The sequence below is a fragment of the Rosa chinensis genome, chromosome 5 (genome assembly GCF_002994745.2).
Source record: "Rosa chinensis cultivar Old Blush chromosome 5, RchiOBHm-V2, whole genome shotgun sequence".
NCBI classification, from domain to species: Eukaryota; Viridiplantae; Streptophyta; class Magnoliopsida; order Rosales; family Rosaceae; genus Rosa; species Rosa chinensis.
In genome coordinates, this window is record NC_037092.1 from 80,089,661 (window position 1) to 80,117,023 (window position 27,363).

General features: G+C 36.9%; 3 protein-coding genes and 1 pseudogene across 4 annotated transcripts; 1 reads left to right on the top strand and 3 right to left on the bottom strand.

Moving 5' to 3' along the window:
- Nucleotides 1-243: 243 nt before the first annotated feature.
- LOC112167684 lies at nt 244-1,265 on the bottom strand (annotated as a pseudogene).
- A 631-nt stretch (nt 1,266-1,896) lies between these two features.
- LOC112202462 (ATP-dependent DNA helicase RecQ) lies at nt 1,897-10,037 on the top strand. 2 transcript variants are annotated; one of them, XM_024343476.1, is made up of 20 exons: nt 1,897-2,041; nt 2,158-2,270; nt 2,369-2,444; nt 2,565-2,707; nt 2,940-3,026; nt 3,458-3,541; nt 3,980-4,187; nt 4,939-5,024; nt 5,187-5,418; nt 5,614-5,737; nt 6,003-6,139; nt 6,379-6,487; nt 7,252-7,294; nt 7,443-7,614; nt 8,155-8,225; nt 8,378-8,471; nt 8,657-8,872; nt 8,954-9,163; nt 9,322-9,717; nt 9,799-10,037. In XM_024343476.1, the coding sequence occupies exons 1-20, from the start codon at nt 2,015-2,017 to the stop codon at nt 9,922-9,924; spliced, it is 2,754 nt and encodes a 917-aa protein (XP_024199244.1). In that variant the 5' UTR covers nt 1,897-2,014; the 3' UTR covers nt 9,925-10,037. The 2 variants fall into 2 exon arrangements, with proteins under 2 accessions (XP_024199244.1, XP_040362607.1); XM_040506673.1 differs by lacking the exon at nt 9,799-10,037 and having other exon boundaries at nt 8,954-9,228; nt 9,322-9,460.
- Nucleotides 10,038-15,278: 5,241 nt separating this feature from the next.
- LOC112164563 (calcium uniporter protein 5, mitochondrial) lies at nt 15,279-18,439 on the bottom strand. Its single transcript, XM_024300791.2, has 2 exons — nt 17,512-18,439; nt 15,279-16,091 (listed from the first exon to the last, which is right to left on the bottom strand). The coding sequence occupies exons 1-2, from the start codon at nt 17,986-17,988 to the stop codon at nt 15,606-15,608; spliced, it is 963 nt and encodes a 320-aa protein (XP_024156559.1). The 5' UTR covers nt 17,989-18,439; the 3' UTR covers nt 15,279-15,605.
- A 995-nt stretch (nt 18,440-19,434) lies between these two features.
- Nucleotides 19,435-23,730, bottom strand: LOC112164190 (TLC domain-containing protein 4). Its single transcript, XM_024300420.1, has 10 exons — nt 23,723-23,730; nt 22,890-22,928; nt 22,593-22,735; nt 21,818-21,890; nt 21,557-21,695; nt 21,000-21,074; nt 20,429-20,550; nt 20,263-20,338; nt 19,909-19,968; nt 19,435-19,774 (listed from the first exon to the last, which is right to left on the bottom strand). The coding sequence occupies exons 1-10, from the start codon at nt 23,728-23,730 to the stop codon at nt 19,625-19,627; spliced, it is 885 nt and encodes a 294-aa protein (XP_024156188.1). The 3' UTR covers nt 19,435-19,624.
- Between the last annotated feature and the right edge of the window lie 3,633 nt (nt 23,731-27,363).

The window sequence follows — 27,363 nt, forward strand, 5'->3', positions numbered from 1 at the left end:
TCGGACATACCACATACCAAAGTAGAAAAATTTATGATACACCAACAAAGAAGAAGATGAAACTTAATGAAAGGATGTTACAACACTCATTCTAAAGGACTAGTCTTTCTTCCTATTGAAGTAGGTATGACAATTAAAATTCCTCTCAACCTCATATATAGCATTTGATAAAAGAAACAAGAAGAGTAAAAAGAGATCACGTACACAAATTCATCTCATTCCATCCGTACTATACCATTAACTTTAGTCAAGAGGTGATGATCTGCATCCTGAAAAAGGTATGCGCTTATCACATACAGCACCTAATGCAGAAGCTCTTTGAAGATTTGCTGCAACAAACGAAGAACATCCCAAATTTGCATTGTTAAAGTTAGCTCCTTCAAGATTTGCGCAAATAAACGAAGAACTTCCCAAATAATTCACCTTGTTAAAGTTAGCTCCTCGAAGATTTGCCTCAACAAATGAAGAATTTTCCAAATTTGCATTGTTAAAGTTAGCGCCTCGAAGATTTGCCTCTCCAGACAAAGATCTTCCCAACCTCACATTGGTAGAGTTAGCACCTTCGGCATTGACATATTCAAAGTTTGAGTTTGAAAGATTTGCCTTTGTAAAACACACATTTCTAATACATGTGTAGCTAAAGTCAATTTTAGATAGCTCCAATCCAGGAATTGAAGTTCAAGGCCATAAAGATTTACACCTCTAAACTTTGGCTAGGCGGCCAATGCTCCTCATGGCTCTCAACATAGAGTCTGTACTTGATAATATCACTACGTGTTAAATTTGTACCCAACTCTTTCTCCTTCTTATAGATCAGCAATAGATGAATTCCATCTATCAGTCCTTCAAGTTGATAGTACCGTGCCTCCTCTAGAAGTTACGAATACTTAGAATCTTCTAATGTAGGAACAACACCATCTCTCAACCAATTGAGAATGTATGTAGAACTGACCATCCCTATCAATAAAAATATATCCTTCTCATCTTGACACAAGGCGTGACGTCCAATACTAAACATTGCAGCAAGCATAGAATTAGGCTATTGCTGAGTCAAAGTATTTGGTGTGAGTGCAAATTTTTTGTCCTCCTACATTAAGGTCTTGTTTGGTTCGCGGAAAATAAGTATAGGGAAAGGAAAGTTGTTCCTTTCTTGCATTTGGGATGCAAAAGGAAATAAATGCTTTCCTGAAGCAAAGGAAAATTGGGGGGAAAATAGTTCATTCCATATTTCAAAGGAACCACTCTCCCACATTCATTCCTTGCATTTATTATTCACAACACATTATTTTATTGCATTAGTTACAAATTTTTTAACAACTTTCCGGATAATTTTTCTTATGTTACCAAATATCAGAATGAGAAGTTCTTCGGAAATTTCATTTCCCTTCCCACAGAAAAGGCAAAATAATTTTTTTTTTTTTCGGGGCCTAAAGCGAACCAAATAGAAGGAATCAGAGTCGTTTTTCATTGCCTGAAACTCAAAATATAGGAATGTAAAGCCAAAAGCGGACGTACAAGGATTGACAAGCCTCGAACATGACAAAGATAACAAGTTCACTTGAAAAGGAACATGAAAGTATGTTTTTCTGGATTTCAGAAGGAAACATACGATGCATTATATAGACAAAAATTAAACGACCGGGATCATTCAATACGACGGTATGAACACGATACCAAGGCAAACCCATAGAAATACCCCTTTATCAACAAAAAATAGACACATCCCAATCATAATCTTAATTCTAATAGCTCTAGAATCCATATACTATCCCAGGAATCCAAATCCAATTCTGATTATTAAATGAAAACATGGTCTTGGTGTCTACTGTCTCTAATTAAAAATAAAAACCCTCGGTCTAAAAATGGCGGGAGAAGTTGCCCTTAATAATATCTTAATCAATTAATATTTTCCTCCATTATATTTCCAAAAACCCTCAAAAGACTCGAACCGTTCTTCTCCAAATTCCCAAACTCTACAGACCGTCTCAACGGCAGAGCAACCAGAAACCTCAAAATGCAGTCTATGCAGGTCATTCTCAAGGTGACAAAACCATTTTCTTCTTTCTCACGAGTTAAAGTTTCGATTTTTACTTCAATTTTTTTGTTGGGTATAGTAAATTAGCTCTCACTTTCTTCATTTTCCTGTTTTGGGTACAGCAATATTTTGGGTTTTCTTCATTTCGGCCATACCAAGAGGAAGTGATTGAGAAAATCATAGCAGGAAGGGACTCTTTGATTGTCATGGCCACTGGAAGTGGCAAGTCCTTGTGGTAAGAGTTCCCTCTAAATTTGATTTTACTGTTTTGAAATATTGGGTTCATTTCATATGCAAATTCAAAAGCTTGAAAGTGGTTTGATTTGATTCCAGCTATCAAGTGCCTCCTTTGGTTGTTGGAAAGACTGGTGTGGTTGTGAGCCCTCTTATATCCTTAATGCAAGATCAGGTGAACTAGTTTTGTTGGTGTTTTTGATTAGGCTCAATGAGTTTGAACATAAACAGAAATGTCTTGTGAAACAGACCCAAATTGCATGTCAGTAACATGTGTTTAATTTTTGATGTAAAGGTGATGTCTTTGAAACAAAGAGGGATCAGAGCCGAGTATATGGGTAGTAGTCAATCGGATAACACTGTCCAGAGCCGAGCCGAGAGTGGTCAATTTGATATCTTGTACATGACCCCTGAAAAGGCATGTGTGATTCCTGTCAGGTAATTTTACAAGTACTATTACATGTTACAAACATAAGCTGGGAGGGATGGACTGGTGGATTGGGACTATGATTCTCATGATTTTGCATGAAAGTCTATGTCCATAATGAAGTATTTAGTGATAGATGGAAGTAATCTAGGGGATATAACTTATAACGCTGTCCGATATCATATTCTATTTTTCAAACATTACTTACAGAAATTAGTATCTGTGTTATACATTTCTTTGCAGCTTCTGGTCAAAATTACTAAGGGCTGGGATCTGCTTGTTTGCTGTTGATGAAGCACACTGCATATCGGAGTGGGGCCATGATTTCAGGTTATTGTTACTATCTACTACCTATCATTTAAGTAAGTCTTAATGGATTGATTTTCATAGTCTTAGATTTTGAGCATTTGGGCCTCTGGTCTGTAAAAATTTGTTTTCTGGGGATCCTTCTCAGTTGTTACTGCATTATCATCCAGTGTTGTAATGTCAAACCTGTCTTGCTAGGAAATACCGACGAGTTCACTAAAGTTTATGTGTTTGATTACTAATGATACTTGAGTTTGCAGCTGAAGTTTATTTTTCTTTTGGGGGTGGCTCAAGGGCTAGTTTCTTGTTTCCAAACTTCATATCTTTATCCATGGCATCCTTAAAATAGTGTGTTTTTGTCATCTCCTAGGGCTCCATGTGTGGACTTTGTTTCTTGTATATTTATCGTTTTGCTGTTGTCGTCACCTGAGGATTTCTATTTGTGGACTCTACAGGGTGGAATACAAGCAATTGGACAAGTTACGTGGCGTTCTTGTTGGTGTCCCATTTATTGGCTTAACTGCAACTGCTACTGAAAAGTAGGTTTCACTTCTATTCACAGTATCAATTCATTTTGTCTATCTCTCTTATTATAATTCACAGTATCACTTCATTTTCTTAATGTCCTCAGAATTCCACCAATAAAATCAGCACTTCTATTGCCTTAGAAAGTATAGAAATATCGTAACAGAAATCCTTTCAGAACTTTGCTCAGCAGAAGTATCGTAGAAACTGAGCTACAGTTAAATTATAGTAATTATGGTAATGATATTTTCTGAGCTTAGAGGATAATAGTATCGATTGTCACTTGACCCTTTGACAATCTTTCATAATGTTGTATATGCTGTTTATCTGTCCAATGAATATAGATAATATTGGACTAGACAGTCTTTGCTATCCACATTAGTTTGCTTTCAAGTTTTATTTTGTGTTGGTAAGGCTCCAACAATTATTCTTTTTTATATTTATGATGCCAGGGTTCGAATGGACGTTGTTAATTCCTTGAAGATGGAAAACCCATATGTGAAAATAGGCTCATTTGATCGTGGAAATCTGTTCTATGGTGTCAAGTTATTCAATCGGACTCAATCATTTGTTAATGAGCTGGTTCAAGAAGTTTCCAAATTTGTACGCACAGATGGTTCAACAATAATATACTGCACAACAATTAAAGATGTTGATCAGGTGCATACCTTATCTGCTGAATTTTATGATTGATTTACGCACTTTAATATGCTGAAACAGTCCTCAAGGTTCCTTAATAGGCTATTGTTCAAGACTGCAACCTTATGACTGAGGATAAATTCAACTCCCTAAGGGATAGTAAAAGTTGCATCTTTTATTGTCTTGGACATGATTTCAGTTTAATAAATGATGATGGTATTTAGAAATACAGCTTAGCTGAGTTAGTTTTATAGAACTTAATATCTCTGTAGTAGACCTTATGAGACTTGGAACTTCAAAATTTGCTGGGTACCTACTCTGTTTATGGAAAATTTCTACTGAGGACTTATTTTCATACAAAAGTCTACCAAGTATTTATTTGTAACAATGCAACCTGGTCAAAGTATAATATGGGATAGCATGTCTACCTGAAAGGGTATTCATAACAAAAGAAAGTGATACTAGCTTCATGAACAAGGATGTTTTTGTTAATACGTTCCTGTTCTGCATGTTTTAATTAGAATAGTGAAGTTTCCTCAAAATAAGGCTTTGCCACATAACTTAGTTTTGATTTTTATTAGAATCCAAAATATCCAACAATTTTGTAGCTATAGAACTGTCACCTCGATACATATTTATTGTTAGGCATCTTTTTGTTCACATCATCTCATGTTTCTGATAAGTTTTGTCAATGCCTGGTTTTGTTCCTATATGTATTTTGTCAAACAACGTATTTTGCATTTCTTATAAGTGTTTGTTATGACCCTATCAGGTATTCAATTCACTGAAGGAGGTGGGCATTAAAGCTGGAATCTACCATGGTCAAATGGATAATAAAGCTCGTGCCGAATCCCATAGGTTCTCACCCCTAATCCATGTGTATTTAAAGTAGCATTAATAAATGTTCCCTCTGCTATTACTGCAACTGTGAGCACTGCACCTTTCCCTTTCTTACTTTTGCATTTCATTGAACTTGATTTTTTGGTCATACTCACTGAGCTTATTAATGATTTTTCATAGATTGTTTATAAGAGATGAACTGGATGTCATGGTTGCCACTATTGCTTTTGGCATGGGTATTGATAAGCCAAACATAAGACAAGTAATCCACTATGGCTGCCCGAAGAGTTTGGAGTCTTATTACCAGGAAAGTGGACGATGTGGTAGAGATGGTATGGCTTCTGTCTGCTGGCTCTATTACACAAGAAGCGACTTCACAAAAGCTGACTTTTATGCTGGAGAGTGTCAAACAGTAAGTTCCCTTGTTGTGACGATCTGTTACGAAATTTCCCAGTAGTTATTTGCCCTGTAATTGTAATGATGCGTCCCAATTTGCTTTGAGTTGGAAATTTGTAAAGTTCTTTCCTAGTGGCCAAGTAGATTTAAGTTCCATTAATGATTAAAAGGCCTGTTGCCTAATAAGTTTTTGTGTGCTGCTATTCACCAGGAAAGCCAACGAAGAGCTGTTGTAGAGTCATTGATGGCAGCACAACAGTATTGCTTATCAACAACTTGCAGAAGGAAGTTCTTGCTTGGTCACTTTGGGGAAATCTTTCCATCTGATAAATGTGGTCTGTGTCTGATTTTACTATTAGATTCCATGTGTGCAATTCCCCTTTAATATTTTTGTTTTACTTTCAATTTGAATTTGTGGTATAGTATTGTCTGCCTAGTTTACTTACTGCTAGCTTTTGATACTAGCTCTTTAAATTAAAATATTAGAACGAAAAAATTGTTTAGAGCCTTAGCATCATACCACATGCATTAGTGTTCCTCTGCAAATAATTTATCTTAATATGTAACAATATTCAGTAGTTGATTATATCGTCTTTGTAGGTAATTGTGATAATTGTATTTCTTCAAAGAAGGAGAGGGACATGTCTAGAGAAGCATTTCTTCTAATGGCTTGCATTCAATCATGTCGGGGTAAATGGGGTCTGAATATGCCTGTAGATATTCTTCGTGGCTCTCGGGTAAGTTTTTATATAACCAAGGATTAAATGTTTCTTGTGTTCATTAAGAATTGCTGAAATTCTGTGTTGATTGGCACAGTTTTGTACAGTTTCAATCTTTTTAAGTTCTGTTACTAAGAGCTCCTGCTCTTGAAGTTCTTGTTTAAGCGTTCATCCTTTTTCAATTGATGCCTTCTTCAAATTTTATGTGATTATGTGTCTTACTCTCACTGCTACTGATCTTTCACTGTGGCATACAGGCGAAAAAGATTCTTGATGCCCAATATGACAAGCTTCCACTGCATGGACTTGGGAAAGAGTATTCAGCAAATTGGTGGAAAGCACTTGCTTACCAATTAATCTCTTCTGGTATAGTAGGGAAGCATTCTGAATATGTAGTGATCTGTAATTTATGCATGACAAAATTCATATCAATTCTTAATTTTCTATTAGCTGGACTTAGGTATGGCGAAAGTGCCACAGGGTACCCATCGGACATCCAAAATCATCAACTGTGTTCCCTCCTCCCTCTCTTCCGCCTTATAGGGCTGAGGAGATTGATGGTAACTGGCAGGCGCCCGCTGTGTATTTTAGCCATCTCTAGCTGGGTTCATTGCTCCCAGTATAATGTTTGACTGACTCCTTAATACTGGAGGCATATGAATGTTTCTCATAATCTGTCAATGCTCACATCTAGTGGTAGTTTGATGAATTCAACTATTGAGTGTTATGTGCACTGTGCCTAAAGTTGTTGCTTGTTATGAAGTATTCAAACTGCGGAACTACTGTAAAGTACAGATTGTGATGCCTGCCAGTTTCTGTTTTTTACTTTGACCTAAACTTTCCATTCTTGCATCCTGTTTCATATCCATTGTCATAATTTAAGTAGAACACTACAATTCGATGAGTTCCATTTGCAGTTTTGCTTAACAATACGTGGGTTCATTGTTATTTCATCTGATTTATCTGGGTAAAGCATTTATTATTTCATATGATAGTTCAGTTCTTGCCCCTGAATGAACTTTGTCTAAGGTTATGTTTGTTTTTCTGCTCACAGTAACTGCTCCATGTTCTCGTTTAAATAATACAATTAAGTGGTCAGTTTATAAGTAAAATGTTGCTACTTTCTACAGGTTATTTGACGGAGACGGTATCTGATATATACAGGACTGTAAGGTAAGCTATTCAATTAATTTTTTTGAAACTTTACAATGAATCTTTTCAAAATATTTCTTCTTCTTCTTTTTTTTTTTTTTTTAGATAAAATTTGTTTCATAAAACCCCAAGATGAATTCAATAACTTTTTTTTTTTTTCGTGCTCCAGTGTCAGTCTGAAAGGGGAGCAATTTCTAAGTTCTGCTGGACCTGATCATCAACCGCCTCTAGTTTTGCCAGTGACCAGTGAAATGGTAGATGATGAGGACAATAAAAGCACATCAGGTGAAGTTGGAGAAATCAAAAGTTTGTCTACTCTGGAATGCGAAGGATTTTCGGAGGTTAGTAAGTTGAGCGTATTTTGTTCATTCATCTCAACTATTCAATCTCTTCATCCTTGTATGTTCTTACCAACAAGTGAGATAGATTTTCTGTGTGTGTGGAAAGGTTGCAATTTTTGGGTTCTTTTTCATTTCACAACCCCACACTCCTTTTCTAGTTATCTTTTGGTTTTCTACTATCAATTATCAGTTTTTTGACCATATCATAAAATGATCCTTATAGGTCATTTGAAGGCAAAAAGTAACTATTAGTTATCAATCACTACTATCTTTTTTCTTCTCAAATGGAGCAAATCACCCCGTTTGTTTCCTTTGTACTTTCCTTTTATTCAGCTTCCTTTAAAAGGTCGCCTGTGAAAGTTAACTGGACTAACAAGACTTCTGTATACTTGAAAGGGAAACTGTTATGGTCAGTCTCTGGCATATTTATAAAATCTAGAGTCCTTATTTCACTTGTTTATTTTTGCATCTCTCCATTCTATAATTTGGTCATTCTTATTTATTTATTCATTTATTTTTTGTACATGTGTAATCTCCTAGGATGAGAAGCAACTGTATCACTCACTTCTTGAAGAGAGAAGGAAGCTTGCAAGAAGCCTTGGAACTGCTCCGTAAGAAATTTCTTCTAACTATATTGGCTATATCAATCCAAAACGGTTTATTTAGTAAATTACTTTACAAAGGAATATATATATATATATATATAGGTATACGTATAGTTGGAATCAAACATTAAAACTCATCCGTAGTTTCCTCTTTGCAGATATGCTATTTGTGGTGATCAAGCAATCAAAAAAATTGCTTTAACAAGACCATCTACCAGAGCAAGGTTAGCTAACATCGATGGCGTCAACCAGGTATGTCTAGTAGGCGATCCATAATCATGCTTTCTGCATATATGACTATCCAATACAATGGCTAATAATTTCTTAACTGCATTCCTGACCTCTCAACTTTTGATAGATAAATGCCTCGCATGCATTGTTTCATATGATCCTTCCTGCATTTTAACTTTTACTACTGTCAACTATATATACTGCAGCACCTTGTAGTGGCACACGGTAATCATTTTCTTCAAATCATTCGGCATCTATCACAAGGACTAAACCTTTTGTTGGATGGAGAGGCACCCATACAAACTGCTATTACAAAGAAAGTATATCCAGTATCTAACCACCAACAGAGAAAGTTAACGCCGGCAAAGTTTGAAGCTTGGAGAATGTGGCATGAAGACAGCCTCTCAATTCAGAAAATTGCTGTATGCTTTTCAATATTGAATATGCTCTACTTATCTTGGTGTGCAATGTTTTGGTTCTGACTTGACTTACTTTAATCATAGAATTTCCCTGGTAGAGCTGCTCCTATTAAAGAGCAGACTGTTCAAGAATATCTGATGGAAGCTGCTCAAGAAGGATTTGCAATTGATTGGGTCAGATTATGCGATGAGGTTGGACTGACAGAAAAAGTTATCTCAGATATTCAGTGTGCCATTTCAAAGGTTGGCTCTAGAGAAAAGTTAAAGCCTATCAAGGACGAATTACAAGAAGATGTGAGCTTTACTTTTGCCTTGTTTTGGGCGTTTCTGTTTCATAGTGGTGATTAACGTGCTGAGTTGTATGTCTTTGCTTGTCTGCACTGTACTTGAATATACTTTTATACGAGTCAAGTTATATTTTTCATCTGATTGAAAATTCTTCACAATGCCAGATAAGTTATGGACACATCAAGACTTTCCTGACAATGGAAAAGTGTGGGATCTCGCTGGATGGGCCTTTACCTAACCACCACAATGCAGGAAAAGATGATCAACTCCTCAAGAAGGAAACTGAATTGTTACCGAGTTCTATGCATACATCCCCTATGGAAGAACCTCATGAAGTTAAAACCTCAGGCCGAGATTCAGATGCTTACAGCTTGGATAAAAATAAAGAAACAGCTTCCCTTCCATTCAATAGAGAACAAGGTTTAAAGCTACCTGAAGTACATTTTGAGGATTTACTCTCAAAGAAACGCCAAAAGCTTGGTAGTCCCAAGGAGGAGAGTAAAACTACACTGAAGGCAACTGAGAATTCCATATTGGATTGGCTTAGTACCAAAAATGGAGTAAGTCCCCACTATAGAAAGCTATATGGTCCTTAATCTTTGTTAAGATAGCAAAAGTTTTAAAGTGTGGATGCTGTGCAGGTTACTCTCTCTGCGATTCTGGAGCACTTCAATGGATCTGAAGAAGACTGTGTCATCGAACGCCTCACTGGCCTTGAAAGTGACTTTATGATATACAGAAAGAACAATATGTATTTCGTTTTGTAAGTTCATAGAAGCTGTGAAAGTGCTGAAATGGACTTCTTGTCAATTACTGATGCAGTGTTGATGAATGATGACCAATGTATTCGTTAGATGTCAAAAGTAGCTGTTTCTCTTTAGTTTTGTTCTGTTCTTTCGTTTGGTGCAACTCTGACTTCTGCTTCTTCTTTTCTTTTTGTTTTGTTTTGTCAAAGGGTGCAACTCTGACTTAAACACATGCTTTAGGAGTCAAAAAGCGAGCAAGTCTAGCTCACACCTCAGGACTGTAAAAAGTGCCTATATACACAAATGAGTTTGATAGAAAGGTGCAAAATCGTCGAGTTTGGTATGAAAATGGCCTGTGAATTCTCGGGACCATATATTATTGGTCACCATAATTTATTGATGTAACCTAACACATCAATAAATTACTGAACAACGGTAAGAATGATGCATCCCGTCATCCCCAACACCAGCAATGTGGTATTTTTAAGTGGTACCACCGTGGTACCCTCGCAACCTCTTGTTTGTCTGGTTACTGGCAGCGGAGGGGTAATGGTCATTCTGACTTGAGATCAGTATATTGGTTATGCCTTGATTCAAAAAAAGAGTCAAAAACTCAAATTCATTTCTTTCCCTTTCAGATTTCTAGGGCATAAAACAACTGAATTTCTTTTCTTTATTTCCCAACTTCGTTGAAGGATTTGAGAGGGCATGCGCATATTTATAACAACTAAAGGTCCAGAGTACGTAGGTAATATCAATCGTGAATGTATACAATAGATTACATGAGTGAAAACGAAGAGCAGTAGTCAAAAGTACGTCACTTGAAAGTTGAAACTCAAATGCATCTTTTTACTTTATTCTTTTGACCGTGTTTTTGGTGTGACTGTAACTCATGAACGTAGAGAGAGAAGTGGCTTCCTGAATAATTAGGAAGATGATGAAGCGTTTAGGGAGTAAATCGTGCGTGTCCCCAATCCCCATTATTCTAGTAAGCAGCTGGTAATTAGTACAAACTTTTGTCCTATGCAATATCAGATGCAAAAACTTCAAAAAGAGAAGACCGGAATTTGTTCCATACTAAGAGAAAAAGGGAAGCATCCTCAATAATGTCCGAATGCAGCTCCCAGGTGAAACCATCACCTGCCTTCAGAGCTCGATTCTTCAATTTATTCTTTTCTATTTGAAGAATGGTGGATTAGGTACTTCAAATACTAAAAGTTGGGGACCAATTTACTCCCCTCGGTTCCATTCTCTGAAACAGTGAAACCTACATTTCAAACTGGGGCCCCTCCAATCTGACTTTGCATCATAGGTAAGAAAAACCCAGAAACAAAACAGAAAGAAAAACTGAAAGCTAAGAACACAAGAAAAACAAAGCTCTGAGAAGACTCAAGGAGGGAGTCCTTGTGCATCGAAGAGTAAGATGCGCATTAGGGAGGGAGGGGGGTAGGTTACCCAGTCCGCCGGGCACACCCTGCGCGATGCCATATTTTTTACTTTTTTGGTGGATCAAAAGGCCAGCTAAAGCATAATTAAACACAACAGTATGGGATTTTTATTTATTTATTTTATTTTATTTTTTTTGACAGCTTGGGATCGATCTTGTTGGCATCTTGTTTCTCACTTCCTCGGTTTGATTAATTAAAATAAAATTCTTTAAATAAATAAATTTTTAATGGTGGATCAATACTTTTAATATTTACAAATTGATGATGGTTTTGATCGTATCGTTGTATAAGTTAAATTAATGTTTTTAACCAAGGGACCAACACTTTTAATATTTTTAGATCGATAACGGTTTTGACAGTATCATTGTATAAGTTCAATTCACAAATCTCTACCAAGGGGCCAACACTTTGTTACTATCTATAGATAACGGTTTCGACCGCACCGTTGTACAAGTAAAATGAGAAAATTTCTAACCAAGGGACCAACACATTTTCAATATCTATAGATAACGGTTTTGACACTATACCGTTGTAAAAAAAAAAAACCACAAACGTTTTTTATTAAACCGTTATCTGGGTAACGTTGTCTATTTTCGATTTTGTACTAGTGATGGTATTTTGAATCTTGTGCAGCATAGTATTCTGAATCTTTTGCAGCAATGAGGGAACCTCTAATGACATCAAGGATGTGCACAGCTGATGTAAATAAATGTTCAAGTTTGGGCTCCATGATAAAAAAAAAAAAAAATCAATCCCTGATTCAAGTTTGAAGAAGTCCATCACCAGATCAGTTAGGGAAAATTCTTGGAAATCATTGTGAAGCTCGGTACTCATCCTTAATTCGGTGTACAAATTATCGAGCAAACGCCAAGGCAATTGATTCTCTAACAGCACAAGACCTTGATAGATGGTGTGCCGCAGACCGAATATTCTGGAAATGGGGTCGTTAGGGTACCGCTCAGTGTGGAAAGATTGCATGCGAAGAAACTCTACAAGAAAACAGCCATCAATAACCAGCATCTCGACAAAGTCCTCAGAGTTAATATGATCCAAATCGTCTGCATAACACTGACGAGCTTGTGTTTCAATCTTCGTAACGGCTCTAACCAAGCATAGCAAATCTATATCATAAGTTTCACCGTTCGGGAGGATGGACTGAAAATACAGTCTTTTCACATTTTGCATGAATAACTATCCCGTCGTCTTTGTGCAATGGTCCTATGGAGATAGCACTGGGTCGGTATGCATAACTATCCCGTCTTCGGACCACCTCTAGAACCCTGAAAACGGAATATCCATAGGGGGACACCGGTGAAACTTGCCCTAACTTCCTCTGAATGGAAGATGCGATGGCAAGAGAATAATCTTCATCTGCGCTGACTTCATCCGCCATGATTTCGTCTACCAACTAGGTCTACCAACTTTTCACTGTGAGAATAGAAAAACAGAAAGTGAAGAAACATACATGATGAAAGAAAATAGTAGATTTGAATGTGCACGAGCACAGCACAAAGCCACAAACACGTTTCGCACTTCAAGGGATCAGCTTGCTGATTTGTTCACCAAAGGCTTGTGTGCTCCCATGCATTCATATTTTTGCTCCAACTTGATGGTGCGACATGAGGGGAAAAAGAGATTGATCTACTTATTATTGATAGGGTGAAATTGAGACGATGAAATAAAATTTGATGGTGATATATGAATACCTATAGTTTATAGGTAATTTTTCACCATCTCAAACTCGTAGTTACAATCCCAACATCCAAATGAAAGACAAAAATTTCTGCTGAGGACAAAATTGACTATTTATTACCAATAGGGTGCAATTTTGATTTCATTGCATAGGTGAAAACAGAATTGAAGGATCAAAAATGAAAGAAAACACCTTGCCAAAAACAAAAAAAAACAAAAAAACTTTAAATGGATCAGTTTTATGCTTTCACGGTTTCACCTGGACTATGGCCCACGTTCCACATACTGCATCTCAAGGCCCAAATTACAACTAGGGTTTTTGGTTAAAAACGCTAGCAAAGCCATCACTGCCGCTCCTCACATATCTCACCTCCCATTTCTCATCCACTCGTTCTTACCAAAGTTAATCCCAGAATGAGAAGATTTCCGTCTCAACCATCACCATAAGGGCCAAGGTAATCAATATATAATATAGATAAATGTATATTAATTTAAATTCCTATTTCGATCAGAATGATAAGGAATAAATAAATCCACCCGAATCTCTTTTACCTCCGATCCACTCACGGTATCGAATGATTAGTCCAATAAAATTTGACTTATCCATCCTACAAACATATCCAAACAAATTTGGCCTTTCAATTTTTATTTATCCTTATTGGTTGGTACACTTTTTCTCGTGCATCGATTTTTCGGCGGAACCAGGATTTATAGTTTGGGGGGTCGAGAATAATATAGAGTTTTAATTAACATAATTACATAATTATGAGGTTCAATTAATATTTCTATCTCATCATCTCAACCCCCCCCCCCCCCCAAAAAAAAAAAAAAAAACTATAAATCCTGGTTCCGCCAAAAAATCGATGCACGAGAAAAAGTACCAACCGAAGAGGATAAATAAAAATTGAAAGGCCAAATTTGTTTGGATATGTTTGTAGGATGGATAAGTCAAATTTTATTGGACTAATCATTCGATACCCCGAGTGGATCGGAGGTAAAAGAGATTCGGATGGATTTATTTATTCCTTATCCTTCTTATCGAAATAGGAATTTAAATTAATATACATTTATCTATATTATATATTGATTACCTTGGCCCTTATGGTGACAGTTGAGACGGAAATCTTCTCCTTCTGGGATTAACTTTGGTAAGAACGAGCGGATGAGAAATGGGAGGTGAGATATGTGAGGAGAGGACGTGAGGAGTGGATGTGAGGAGTGGCAATGATGGCTTTGCTAGCGTTTTTAACCAAAAACCCTAGTTGTAATTTCGGCCTTGAGATGCAGTATGTGGAACGTGGGCCATAGTCCAGGTGAAACCGTGAAAGCATAAAACTGATCCATTTACAGTTTTTCTGTTTTCTTTCTTCTTCTTTCTTTTTTTTGGCAAGGTGTTTTCTTTCATTTTTGATCCTTCAATTCTGTTTTCACCTATGCAATGAAATCAGAATTGCGCCCTATTGGTAATAAATAGTCAATTTTGTCCTTAGCAGAAATTTTTGTCTTTCATTTGGATGTTGGGATTGTAACTACGAGTTTGAGATGGCGAAAAACTACCTATAACCTATAGGTATTCATATATCACCATCAAATTTTATTTCATCGTCTCAATTTCACCCTATCAATAATAAGTAGATCAATTTCTTTTTCCCCTCGTCATAAAATCTGCAAATGAAACTAGCTCTTACGACAAGTTATTTTTTTACCGTGTGGTCATGTAGGTAGGTAAGAAATAAAAAAATCACGACTTTAATTGTAAAGTATAGAAAATTCAACACCTGATCTAACGCACAATTCCCTACCCTAGGCTTTATTTGGTTCGCCCAAAGGAAAACAATATCTTTGTCTTTGGGATGGGAAATTAAAGTGCCTATTCGGTAATGTTTTCAACAACATATTTTTAAAATTATTTTTTTAAAATAAAAAAGAGAACTAGAGAATGCATTTTCCAAATTAAAAATGTGTTCGACCATCAAATCTTAAAAAATCATTTCTTAACTTTTTCCATTACATCAGAACCCCATCTTCACAAACAACACAGACTTCAAGGAGCCTTTGATACCAAGACCACCAATAATCATACAACAGTTCTCAATCTCAGAACATTTCAATTCCCATTTATTAACTTTTTTAAATGATTTAATTAGAACCATATATATTTGTGATTACCATAATTTAAAAGGGAAAAAAAAGAAGCCTGATTAATTGATGTGAATTTTATGTAACAACTACAGCAACCCACAACTAAAGAGCAGTGACTAATAAGAGATCTGATGCAGTCAGCATTAAGCAGTAATTAAGAATGCATTGGATGCGGCTAATTAAGAGAAGCAGTATCCATCGCATTCTTCCTAGTTAAAAGTAGGAGCTGCATGAAACGAATTTTTTCATGCCAAAAAATTGAAAGGTAGGTCAGAAACAACATGTTAAGATCAAATTCTGGGCCCTACCTAGACAAAAAAACAAGTGAGACCAGATTTGTAAGTTGTAACCAATATAAAGCTGAGTTTAAACTTCCTGCCATTTCCCAGCTCTCACCAAAATGTAAAATTATGTAGTGTGTTAATCTCTGTGTAAAGCATCGTCCAGCTCCACATCCATGCCGATCCGGTTCTTGATTGAGGTGCTGGCGTGTAGAGTTGTATCGTATTTTCTCTGTATCTCCTTGAATCTCTCAACATCAAAGTTCTGCTTCTTGATAAGTTTCCTCTGCTTCCGGAGAAAAAGTCTCTTCATCAAGTCTTGGTAAGTCGGATCTCTTGAAGTAATCAAAAAGTACGCATAGCCTATGCCAATGCAAGTTGTTGTGGTGAAATACGCAAGTGGCTCAACCACATCCCATGAGAAATCCCAATATGTCATCCTGAAAAAGAGGGCGAGCTGTGTTGTAATCAACCCCAGGCCGCCCCAGAGTACACGCCGGACATGCCTATGTGCCAAAATATCAATTTCTATCTTCTTCTCCTGCATCTTCTTTAACTCTTCCCACACAGGGTCATTATCAGGAGTCAGAGCCAGGGGTACTGCTCTTCTAACCAGATCCACAACCTGAACATTCAACAATGCAAAGAAGTTGTATGAGTCAACCTAATCAAAAGCACTTGAATAGATGCAGTTGACTTTGGGAAAATCTCATAACAAAATCTTAATTCTTTACTAGACCACAACATGGCATGCATGGATGATGCAAACAAGTTATGATCGGAATGCTGCATTTGACTGGTAGAAGTTGGCATTTCCTTATCAACTACAGATCACATTGGGAATAACTAGAACACTCGTTTATGGTGACCTGAAGAAGATACACAGTAGCAGAGTGCATAAAATATGTTAATCTTTGGCAAAAAAGAAGAAGGTGAAATCACTTTTCAGAGAATATTGAATGAATAACCAGCGACTGTGGGTATACTGCAGCCCTGAAGCGGGAGCAAAGAGGAAATAAAAAAGATGCTATCCAAAACCAAATACTAATAACAACAAAAGAGGACAGGATCTAATACATTTGAATTTCTGAACACATAAAACTGCCACAGTATATTAACATAAAATTCCAAATTCACCATGACAAATAAAGAACATTAGAAGCCAAAAGGCACTAGATTCTAAACACAAAAAAGATTATAGAATTGAATGTTGCAGTTGGATTGCTGGATATAAAATATACTTGGATTTGAAGTAAATTCCTTTGTTTTTTTGGATAAATTGGCAAGTCCAAATGCAACCTTGGTTTGCAAGGCGATATTAATGCACTATGTATTTGGAAAATTTCCAAATTCCTCATTAACATGGCCTGAGATATAGCAGATAAAGAGAATGTACACACAGCAGCAGCAATTTCATGAAGTAATAGACAAATGTAGAATTGCTAGGGCTATTTATAAAGAAAAACAGAACTTTGATCGCCTGGAAAACAATTCAACAGTCAAGACATGTTCTACATGTCTGGTTGGAAGAACTAGGAATCTTTAATCACCACATAAAACATAGATATATGAATAACCGAGTAAGAAGCATTAGAAAAGAACAGGTTGCTGGTGCAGGACTCTACCCTAGTTTTGATGCAGGCAAACCAAGTAACCTCCTTTTGTATTGTGATATTGCTTTTCTTTTCGAGTCCATAAATAAGACCCAACACGAATTAGGACAAATGCCCTATTGAGCATCTCCTCCTACAGCCATCAAAAGAAAAAATCTACTACAGTTTATGATGTGTGTTTAGTTAAAATTCCTCCTGCTCTAAAAGGATAAAGAGACCCACAGGGTCCTAAACCTTACACATCCAGCAACAAAAACTAAAAAGGTTAAGGAATAACGATTGAAGAGGGACCAGCCACAAAGGCATCAATATTTTTTAATCACAAAAGGTATATATTCTCATTCACTCATGAAACAGAAAGGAATTAAAACCACAACCTCCATCCCTATAAGTTTAAGCAACAAGAAGAAGAACAAGTTAAAGAAGGCATACCCTATCAGGATGAAGCAGAACCTTATCCCTGAAGAGAAGGATGACTCCAGCCTCATCGAGCACCCTAGCAAAAGTAGCAGCCTCATCCCGAGATCTAGCCACACCAATGCTCTGACAAGCCTCAAGCAACTCAGAATAAGGAATGGCCTCTTTCCCTTCTGTCCCAAGCTTAGTCTTCAAAGCCTCCACATTCACAAGCCTCATAAGCCTCTTGGCCTCCCCAAAACTTATGGGCATTCCTCCCAAACCTGCACCTTTACTGATATTCTCACCCTCCCCATTGACATCCCCACCAGAAGAAGCAAACCCAGCCCTTCTCTGAAACTTCCCAGGAGAATTCAAAAACCCACATTGTTCCTCATCGTTCCCAAAACGCCTCAAACCAAACACAGCACATGGGTTTGGGCTTCTGGGTCCTCCATGGTGCACCAAATCCCTGAGCACAACACTGGCTGTTCTCCACCCACTCCTCCACATATTGACCAAAGATCAAAACTTTACTATCTGGGTCGCTCTCTAAACACCCTATATATCAATACCCATCTATCAATTCCTCTACAATTTGGGATTTTTAACCTTCCACACCAAAAAAAAAAAAATTGAAAGAACGAAGAAAAAGCAAGAAACTTTGAGCAATGGGGATGACAATAGAAACACTAGTATTATAATAAAGAAGGTGGACGAGGAAACAAAGGCAAAATTCACTGTAGGTTACAAGGCAAGGAAGCAAAGCCGGACCGCCAACTCCGTTGGTTCATATGTTTCTGACCCTCCAATGAAAAACGCAAAATTTTTTGTTTATTTTTTGGGTTTTAAATATAGTATTCAAACGTTTCAACTAACAGCCAAGGCTTCTCCCACACACACCAAACACCATTGAGACACTGAAAAAAAATTGACTTTGACAGTTTGACCTTTCTCTCTTTTAAATACAAATCAAAATCGAATTGATTTGAATGGGGTAGAGGAGCTGCAAATATATATGGGAAGTTAATATTTTGATCTGGGAAAAGTTGGTGAGAATTTTATGCACACTCGTTAACGCGTCTCGACATCGTTATCCACTTACCAAGTTCGTGCCTTGTTCCTTTCCTTTTTCTGGGTTTTGGATTCACTTGGTCACTGTATTACAATATTTGGAGGAATCTACGTAGGGCCATTCGGGACCGACCTTCCTTTTTTTTGTTTATTGGTTTTTGGGGACTAACTTTCCTCTTTTTAACCTCTTTTACTTTCCAACTGCTTTCCCCCAACTAGCAACAGCTTGTTTTACTTTGACCGCACCAATCCAAAAGGAGGAGAAGGAATCAACAGATCATACTTTTGATTCTGATTGTTGCTTGCCGCACAAGGGTTATGGACTTGAGCTCAACCAGCTTGAGCCTAGGTAGATAAGACTTAATAGCATAGTGTCAGCGGAATAGGCAAACAGCAATCACAAGTATCATACCGATACCTTTCAGTACGTGTCTTTGTTCCACAAAGATAAAATAAAAAAAGTAAGTAATTAAAAAGTTGGTCGATAAACAAGATCAAGTATTTGATTCTTTGGTTTGTGGTACATTGTTGAGTTGATAAGGAATCAAGACAGGGTTCTGGTTATAATATAAACATTGACATGGTTCTATGTACTAAAATCTGAATCGGACACTCGATTTTGTTACTTTCCAATATTCATTTTTTTGACTTTTCAAGAACCGACTCCTCGATCAGTTCAATTCATTTTCTTCATGACTCATTCTTTCCTCGAGTCCAAGTCGCAAACATGTGCTCACCTCATAAAAGATGACTCATCATACAACCCACATCAGGGTTTGTTCTCTTCTCTTGGAAACTCACACCCATGCATTCCCCTTTTGTCCCTTTGAAAGTTGCAAAACCAAATCTTTAACTGGAAAGCGAAAGTTGTGACAGAAATCTATGTACCATCAGATTCAAATATCACTCAAATGCTGATTGCAAACCCATGAAAAAATTAACAACAATTATCCACATCTATTGGTTGTTATATTCACCTATCATTTTCGATCAAGAAACAAGGAGGGAAAAGGACATACATTTGACAATGTACAGTGGGTAAGTCAAATTCCCATCTTTGAATCACTAGCTAGGATCACTGACTGTGTATGGTCTTCTGTGTGCCCTTTGAAACTGTTTTGATCAAACCTTTGGCAATCTTCCAAAACCAAAACAGATTCATGATTGCCAACACAGGAGGTATCGTGAGCAAGCTGTAAAATCCCAACGGAAAAATTGTCTTGACCTGAAACAATGCAGAGGTTCAAGCATTCAAGAGGTTAAGGGCTTAACTTGTCCTCTTACAAAGACAGATATATAGACTAGAGTTATGAATTGAGCTCTTTCAGTTTAAAGGAGAATTATATAGGATCAACTCACTTGATGAAAATGGAAAAACATGTGGACGAAAAAGTAAATGAACAAAAGAATCCTTGCAACCTGAAGGCAAAGAAATAAATTGTGTTAAACCGAATCAATTATGTTAGTTGAAGCAATGAAGAAGCAAATTCAAACAACATATTTTCAATTCTGTAAATTCTACTATAGAACTGTAAGTAACTAACTGTTCCATTACTACTGTTGGTTGTAAGAGACTTCAATGGCCATAAAAGGATCTTATAAGATGTGCTTGTGTGTGTGTGTACACATACAAGTATATCCATGCTTTTTGGATGCTATTATATACATATTGGTAACTAAAAGAAACTGCAGTTTAAGTATGTTAGAAATTACCAGCCACCCCAGGAACAATGCTACACCATTGCAGACGTACAGCTTGGAGTTCTTCTTACCAGCAATATCCAAGTACCTGATAAAACATACGCAAGTACATAAGTAATGCAACAATGATGACCAAGAGAACTGCACAAACTGAGGAATATACAAATGCTAAACTCACCATCTTAGGTTTACAAAAGGAGTTGTGCTCTCAGAGAACAGAACCATTAGTATGTAAATCTGCCCTTCACCACTTACAAGGGAAAGGAAGATTGAGAACATAGATAGTCCATGGTGCAAAACCTAAAAGGAGAATCAATAAGATGAGCATAATTGAACCAGATTAATATGAATTTTTACTTACAAAAAAATAGGATAAAAAAATCTCTATTCCCAGAACTTGATTGAACTAGGATACTGATTCAAGTGATGCATTAACATGTGAGATTTTCTCAAACTACACCAAAACGACCAATTATTTTCAACCAAGCAGTTTTCAAGATTTGAGGAACTTTTACTTGCAAAAAAAAAAAGGGATAAAAAAGTCCCAATTCCCAGAACTTGATTGAACAACTAGGATACTGATTCAAGTGATGCATTAACATGTGAGATGTTCCCAAACTTCACCAAAACGACCAATTATTTTCCACCAAGCAGTGGTCAAGATTTGAGGAAAATGCACTATAAGAGATAGCAGTGTATAAATTATATTTCATGTCAAAGAAGCATTATCCTTCAACCTATGTACTTACATACTCCAGTCCACCTAAAGCAGGAAAATGCCAAAAAATCATTGCTATGTCTGCCAGAAAATAACCAATGGAGATCTGCAAAAGTACCCAAATAGAAATAAAATTGGTTACGACAACAAGTTAAGTATGCAAATAATCAAAACTCAAACATATCCAAGTTCTTTACAGGACGATAAGTGAATCACCGTAGTTAGGGACCTAGCCTCAACGAAAAGAAGAAACAACAGCCTCCTATTAGTTTCATGATACACTTAGGGGGCATTGGTTTTAATTAAACTAGCTCAAACCAAATAAATCAAAGCAATTGAATTGGGTTTAGAAATGCTGTAAAGGAAACATTTAATGGGCTGGTGAGGATAGATGCAGACACAAAGGTCAGAAATGTAAAACTAAATATCTGGCATTCACATGAGACTGACAGTATCGGAAGTATAAATTACCCATTGCTGCACAGTCAGATAGGTTCTCAAATCATAAGCAAACAGTAAACTTTAGCTGGACATTAACAACCTCTAGAAATTAAAAAATGAACTAATGCTTTTTCCACATTCACTTACCCCCAATGTTGTATCTGAAAAAGTAGATCGTCTACTAACGATCAGCTCATCACTATAACCCTCATGAAATGTATCTGATAAGAGTATAAGGTAAAAAGATGCAACCGCTACAGCAATAGCATGAACAGTTGAGAACCCCCTGTCCAGAATGGGAAAAAAAGGGGCATCAATACTTAAGTTAATAGGAATATCAGAAAACTCAATCTTAGTGTGGTAAAAGACTATGCAGATATACATCTGTGTCATGCGGAAGATATTTACCGGTTGTTCCATTCAACTTTTTCTGCTTTGCTCAATTTCTGATATTCCTTGAAGCTATGAAGGCTAATAAGACCTGTTAATTTGTAAACCTTCAAGAGCAGGATTTAATCAAGTTCAAAACTACAAGTTAAAAGAGATGCATAATGCATTCTTACTTCTATTCAGGAGTAACTAGGATCTCTAATAAATAGAACATATAAGAATAACTTCTTCAGCAATAAATGATCTTACAAAAAGAACCAATTTTGGAGCCATGGAAACAGAACTACTGAATTTAATTTATCCTCTCAATCATATAATGAACACAAAGATTTTCTTTCCAAATTCATACCAAATTTTGTTTTTCTTTAACTTTCAGTTCCTAAATGGAAACCACAAGTGGGTAATCAAGTCCACATTACATGTATCTGAATTCTTATATAATCTCCGGGAGGACACCAAACTTTACTTTGAAGTTGCCAAAAAAAAAATGGTAGTAAGAATTTCTCAACAAAGCTTTCTCTCTCTAAAGCTCATAGCTGATTGTATCTTTTGCTAAATTCCAACATCACCCAAATATAGAAGTTAGGCCTGAGAATTACTAGTCAGCCAAATATGAATCTGACGGGTCAAAACATGGAAAACTGAAAAACTACATATTAGTTCACTTCTGACTAATCCATAACATGATTAAACAACTGTTAACCAAGTGCCTCAAAGAAATTTTCTTTCTACAGTAAACACCAACTTAGACATTCAGACCATGAAAAAAAAAAACTAAGAGATTGATACTTACAATTTTGCAGAGAAGCAAACCAAAAAGGGCAGAAGCCAGCCAGTGAAACTCTTTGTTTGGGCTGAAATAGCCGCTGATGGACATGAAACCAAGAGGATATGCAAATCCCACCATACTCCCTTGCTGGATTAAACCCTTCAAATCTGCAAAATACACAGTCAAGATCAAAACCTCTTCCAAAATACACAGTCAAATGCAGGTAGACTCCTTTTCTTGGTAAAAAAGAAACCAATTTGCCTCTAAAGCTTTGAACTTTAACAACAATGGAACCCAATAAGCCTCAAAAACCAGCTTTACCTTACCAAACAAATCAAAGGGTAGCAAAATTTCCTTCCGCTTGTTCCAGAGAGAAGAAAACGCACCAGTCAAACATAGACGGCAGAGAATATCAGCCACAATTATGGGAAAGAAAATAAGTTAAAAACAAAGAAAAGTCATCATCTTTATTGACCAAGGATTTAAGGGTACCAGAGGCTAGTAGCTCAAGTCTTCAAGTGCATTGAAGAGCTGAGCTTTTTGGGTGTCTTGGATTTGGGTTTGCTACAGTTTCTGTAATTTTCTATGTTTGTGTAATGGGTTTTGATTCTCTGCGAGAAAAGAAACAATAATCAAATGTAAAAAGGATTTGTTTTTGCCATTAGAATAAAATAATTGAAACTTCTTTCAAGTTTACACGAGTAAAAGAGAACCCTTGGACTTTTGCCTTGGGTAATCTGTGGGTGCATAAGTGCAGTACTACTAGTCTGGACAGTTTTGAGGCCACAGTTCAAACGTTGACGTTGTTTGGATTGTCTGTTTTAACGGGTTTTTCCCGTCCCTGCGCGTAAACCCGTTGAATACGGTAGTGCAACAAGGGTCTGCACGGTATTCCGCCGTCTGTCCCTTTGATCCCTCTACGGATCAGTCTCCTTCTCCTTATCTCTTTTTCTTTTTTTCTTCTGCTTTGGTTACTGACTTTATTTCTGAGGATGTTTTGTATGTTTTAGAGATTTGGGTTATGGAGATCTTTCGATGGGTTCTCTGTTGCTATACTTGCACTGGATTGTTTTGGTTGGACTCCAAGTCTTCGTCGGCAGATCTGATGACGTTTCTGTGTCACCTTTGGGCTTGGCTGGTGGCAGCGACGTCACTTCGTCATCTCTCTCCTGTTAGATCTGCACTGTGGCTGAAGATTGTAGGGCTATTTGGTTTTGTTTGTTGGTTTTTATTTGGGCCCGTTTTAGGTCTTTTGTTTGTAATGTTGTTCTTTTACAAATCTTTCCATCACCAAAAAAAAAAAAAAAAAAAAAAGGTCGACGTTTTAGAATAGAGTTTTTATTACATTTATTGTTCTATTTATGTCACTACTTGTCTTTGGACCTATGAGGTGAAATCAGACGCCTTAAAGGAATATTACACGTACTTTTCAAAAAAAATTTGTTCTATTTTCTCAAATTAGTTTCATCAACCTTCAATTTCAAAATAAAGAAACATATTAAAAAAATTTCTCCTTGACCTAGCGCTCTGCTAGGGTTTATTGTCGGCCTTCCACCTTCGATAAATTTCTCAAAATTTCCAAATCTCGATGGTCATGGCCATTGCTAGCCTGGTGGCTAATCGTTTCTTTCTTCTTGTTGCTTTTGTTTTGTTGCTTGGAGCGCCGTCTTGGATTGGGTTCCATGTGGTGCATTACTATTAGTTTGGACAATTTAGAGGCCACAGTTGAAACGTTGACATTTTAGAATAAAGTTTTTATTACATTTATTGTTCTATTTATGCCACTACTTGTCTTTGGACCTATGGGGTGAAATCGCACGCCTTAAAGGAACATTACATGTCCTTTTCAAAAAAAAGTTTGTTCTATTTTCTCAAATTAGTTTCATCAACCTTCAATTTCAAAATAAAGAAACGTATTAAAAAAACTTCTCCTTGACCTAGCGCTCTGCTAGGGTTTATCGTCGGCCTTCCACCTTCAATAAATTTCTCAAAATTTCTAAATCTCGATGGTCATGGCCATTGCTAGCCTGGTGGCTAATCGTTTCTTTTTCTTGTTGCTTTTGTTATGTTGCTTGGAGCGCCATCTTGTATTGGGTTCCATGTGGTTACTGTCTCGGACAACAGTTTTGATGTTTTGGTGGCTGATCTGAGGCCGAGCTCTAACGGCGTGAATCTGGTTTGGTCTGCATTGGATCTGCGAGATTGGATTTTGGATCGTGGTAGTCCAACTACTGACGGTGGTAGGGGCTGCATAAACGTCGTTGATGGTGTTTGGGAACAGAAGGTTATATGCACCTCCTCTGGTTTTGGTGGCTTGATCAGGGGCTCTAGTTCTGATTGTATTAGATGTGATGGTGACTCTGTATTCACTGGTTTTGTTCCCGAGCCTACGTTCTAGGGTTGGCGTGAGGTGGTTGATAGGCTATTTCTATCCACCTAAATAGATGCACAAAAATGCCTATAACTTAACCCTATAAGAATGTCGAAAATAGTATAGGTAAGTCGGGATCGTTCCCGCAAGAGATTGTGGTCTAATCACTAATCTAAAGACTCAAAACAAAATAAACCTAAACTGTCTAGCTATAAAGATCTGACTGGCAGACGACTCTAAACTATTCTAAATGTCACGAAAATTTACAGACAAACTCTAGACATGATAAACTAACTACTAACAAAGTTTGATAATTTTTTAGGGTGTTTTGGTTGACGAACTAATTAAATAAAAACGAAACACTAAATGACTCCGAAAATAAAAAGACTTGATTCAAGGTTTTGAAAATCAAAGATAAAACAAGTTAGAGGAATTGCATCCACCACCAATCAATCAAGTAAACTAATCATGTTCAACTTAATTTCATTTATTTATGGATGAAGATGCTCAAGTTAACTCAACGCCTGAATTAACCTATTGTTTTTCCTTACTTGTATGCTAGGTGAGAGACTATCTGCACCTAACCTATTTTATAAAATACAACCTAGGTTGACGCAACTCTAGATTTAACATAAAGAAATCATTACGTAATAGAAAAACGAGACATCACAAGGCATCTTGAGTACAACGCGTCTCAATTAACTAGGAACCTAATCATTTGCCTTGTAGACAATGTACTACTCTAGAATTATCAACGGAACCCTAGAAGCAAGGCACAAGCAATGATCATTCTTAGCAATAGAATCCTAAACATGCAATCTAAGTTGCGCACCAATGAAAACATGCAAAGGAATCATCAATGTGAAGATAGAAATTAGGTTCTCATCCAATAGATAAACAAAACTAATTGAAAGTCATAACAAGTTTACAATCATGATTTGGGGCTTCAACAACCCCTAACTAAAGAGTTAGTTCATCATAGAAGAAAACAAAACAAAGAAGAGGAGGAAGATAGTGAGAGAGCTGTTGCAAATTGATCTCCTTTTATATGCTTAGAGGTTGCCTTCATCTTTCTTGTTGTGTAGGAAATCCAAAACCTAAAAGAATTAGGGTTCATGTGCTTAGGTGGAGTTTTCCTATTGGCTCTTGAACTTGATGACTTATTCCAACCATTCATATCGTGTTGTTTGTCCATCATAAGTCGGAATATGAAGCACAAAATCGTCCTTGGGCTTCACAGTGTGATTTGGGCTTCGAAACATAAATTCTCGTCCAACCTCAGATTCACGCGCAGACTGACCTTCTTATACTAAATCGGCCATAACTTCTTCTAGAAAAATGATATTAATGAGCTGTAAAAATATTCGGAAACTAGACATCTGAGGCTTTCCATAAATATAAAGATCAACATCTGGTTCATCCGGAACTGATCTCAGTGATCTGTCGAAGTTGACTGATCTGCACAGACAGATTTGCCGATTTTGCCTTTCAATCCCTCTTTTACTTCTTTTCTCCTTCTTTGCTCCAAGATACCTATAAAACAAGTAAACAACGTAAATAACGAGAAAATACACTAAACTAAAAAAGAAAGTATAGAGATTAACGTTATTAATATCGCATAATTATGCTCCTATCAGTGGTGACGGTCGAATTGCTTGAGGGCTACTGGAGATGAGGATTGAGCTGATTTTCTTGGGCCCGGACCCTTCGATGTTAGGAGGTGTTCACAGGTTTGGGATTTGGATTCGGGAATGTCTTGGTCTTGTTGCAAGGGTTCATCCTCCCGGGGGGACGCCCGCGGAGGTGAGGTTATTGTCGGCCATGGATATAACAAGCTACTCGAAGGTGACGATGCAATGGAGGATGCTGCTAGGGTTTTTCCCAACTGGGTTCTTGATGTAGGCCTCTCTATGGGCTTTAGGTTTGGGTTGCTTCGGGCCAAAAGGTCGTTAGGGCGTGTCTGGTTAATTTTTACATGACTTCTTCCTTCTTTTTGGAAGGAAATGACAACCAATTTTTTATTTTTTTTAGTGTTGAGAGATCGCAAAGACCAGTTGCTCAGTTGGTACCATTTTTAATCTGCTTCTGAGCATCTTGGTCTTTGTTAGAATAATGGTGCGTGGACTTCCTAAAATGTGGGTGTACTCAGGGTATGTTGGGTTCTATTTGTTTTAGAATAGGATTCTTGTATGTCATAAAGGGCAGCTCTTTCTGTCGGCTCCATAGGGGTGTGTCGTTTGATACTGCTTGCTGAATTATAAAATCGGGTTGACCTTCTTCGTTCAAAAAACAAAACCTTCAATTTCTACCAAATAAGTTTAATTTAATGGTAGTTTTAGTTCAAAATGTTACATGAAATTCGAAATTCAACTCTTTTTATTAAAAAGTAAATTATTGTGTTAAGTCCAACTCAGAACGAAGTTA

Bases quoted from the DNA above. Each gene is read 5' to 3' on its own strand.
- LOC112164563 (XM_024300791.2), bottom strand. From the start codon at position 17,988: ATGTGGAGGAGTGGGTGGAGAACAGCCAGTGTTGTGCTCAGGGATTTG. The intron at 16,092-17,511 runs GTATGCCTTCTT...TTGAATGTTCAG, and splicing joins TTCTGCTTCATCCTGATAGG to GTTGTGGATCTGGTTAGAAG.
- LOC112202462 (XM_024343476.1), top strand. From the start codon at position 2,015: ATGCAGTCTATGCAGGTCATTCTCAAG. The intron at 2,042-2,157 runs GTGACAAAACCA...TTTTGGGTACAG, and splicing joins CTATGCAGGTCATTCTCAAG to CAATATTTTGGGTTTTCTTC. The intron at 5,025-5,186 runs GTTCTCACCCCT...GATTTTTCATAG, and splicing joins GCTCGTGCCGAATCCCATAG to ATTGTTTATAAGAGATGAAC.
- LOC112164190 (XM_024300420.1), bottom strand. The intron at 21,696-21,817 runs GTAAATATCTTC...CATTCTGGACAG, and splicing joins AAAGTTGAATGGAACAACCG to GGGGTTCTCAACTGTTCATG. The intron at 20,339-20,428 runs GTGAGTTTAGCA...ATGTTTTATCAG, and splicing joins CCTTTTGTAAACCTAAGATG to GTACTTGGATATTGCTGGTA.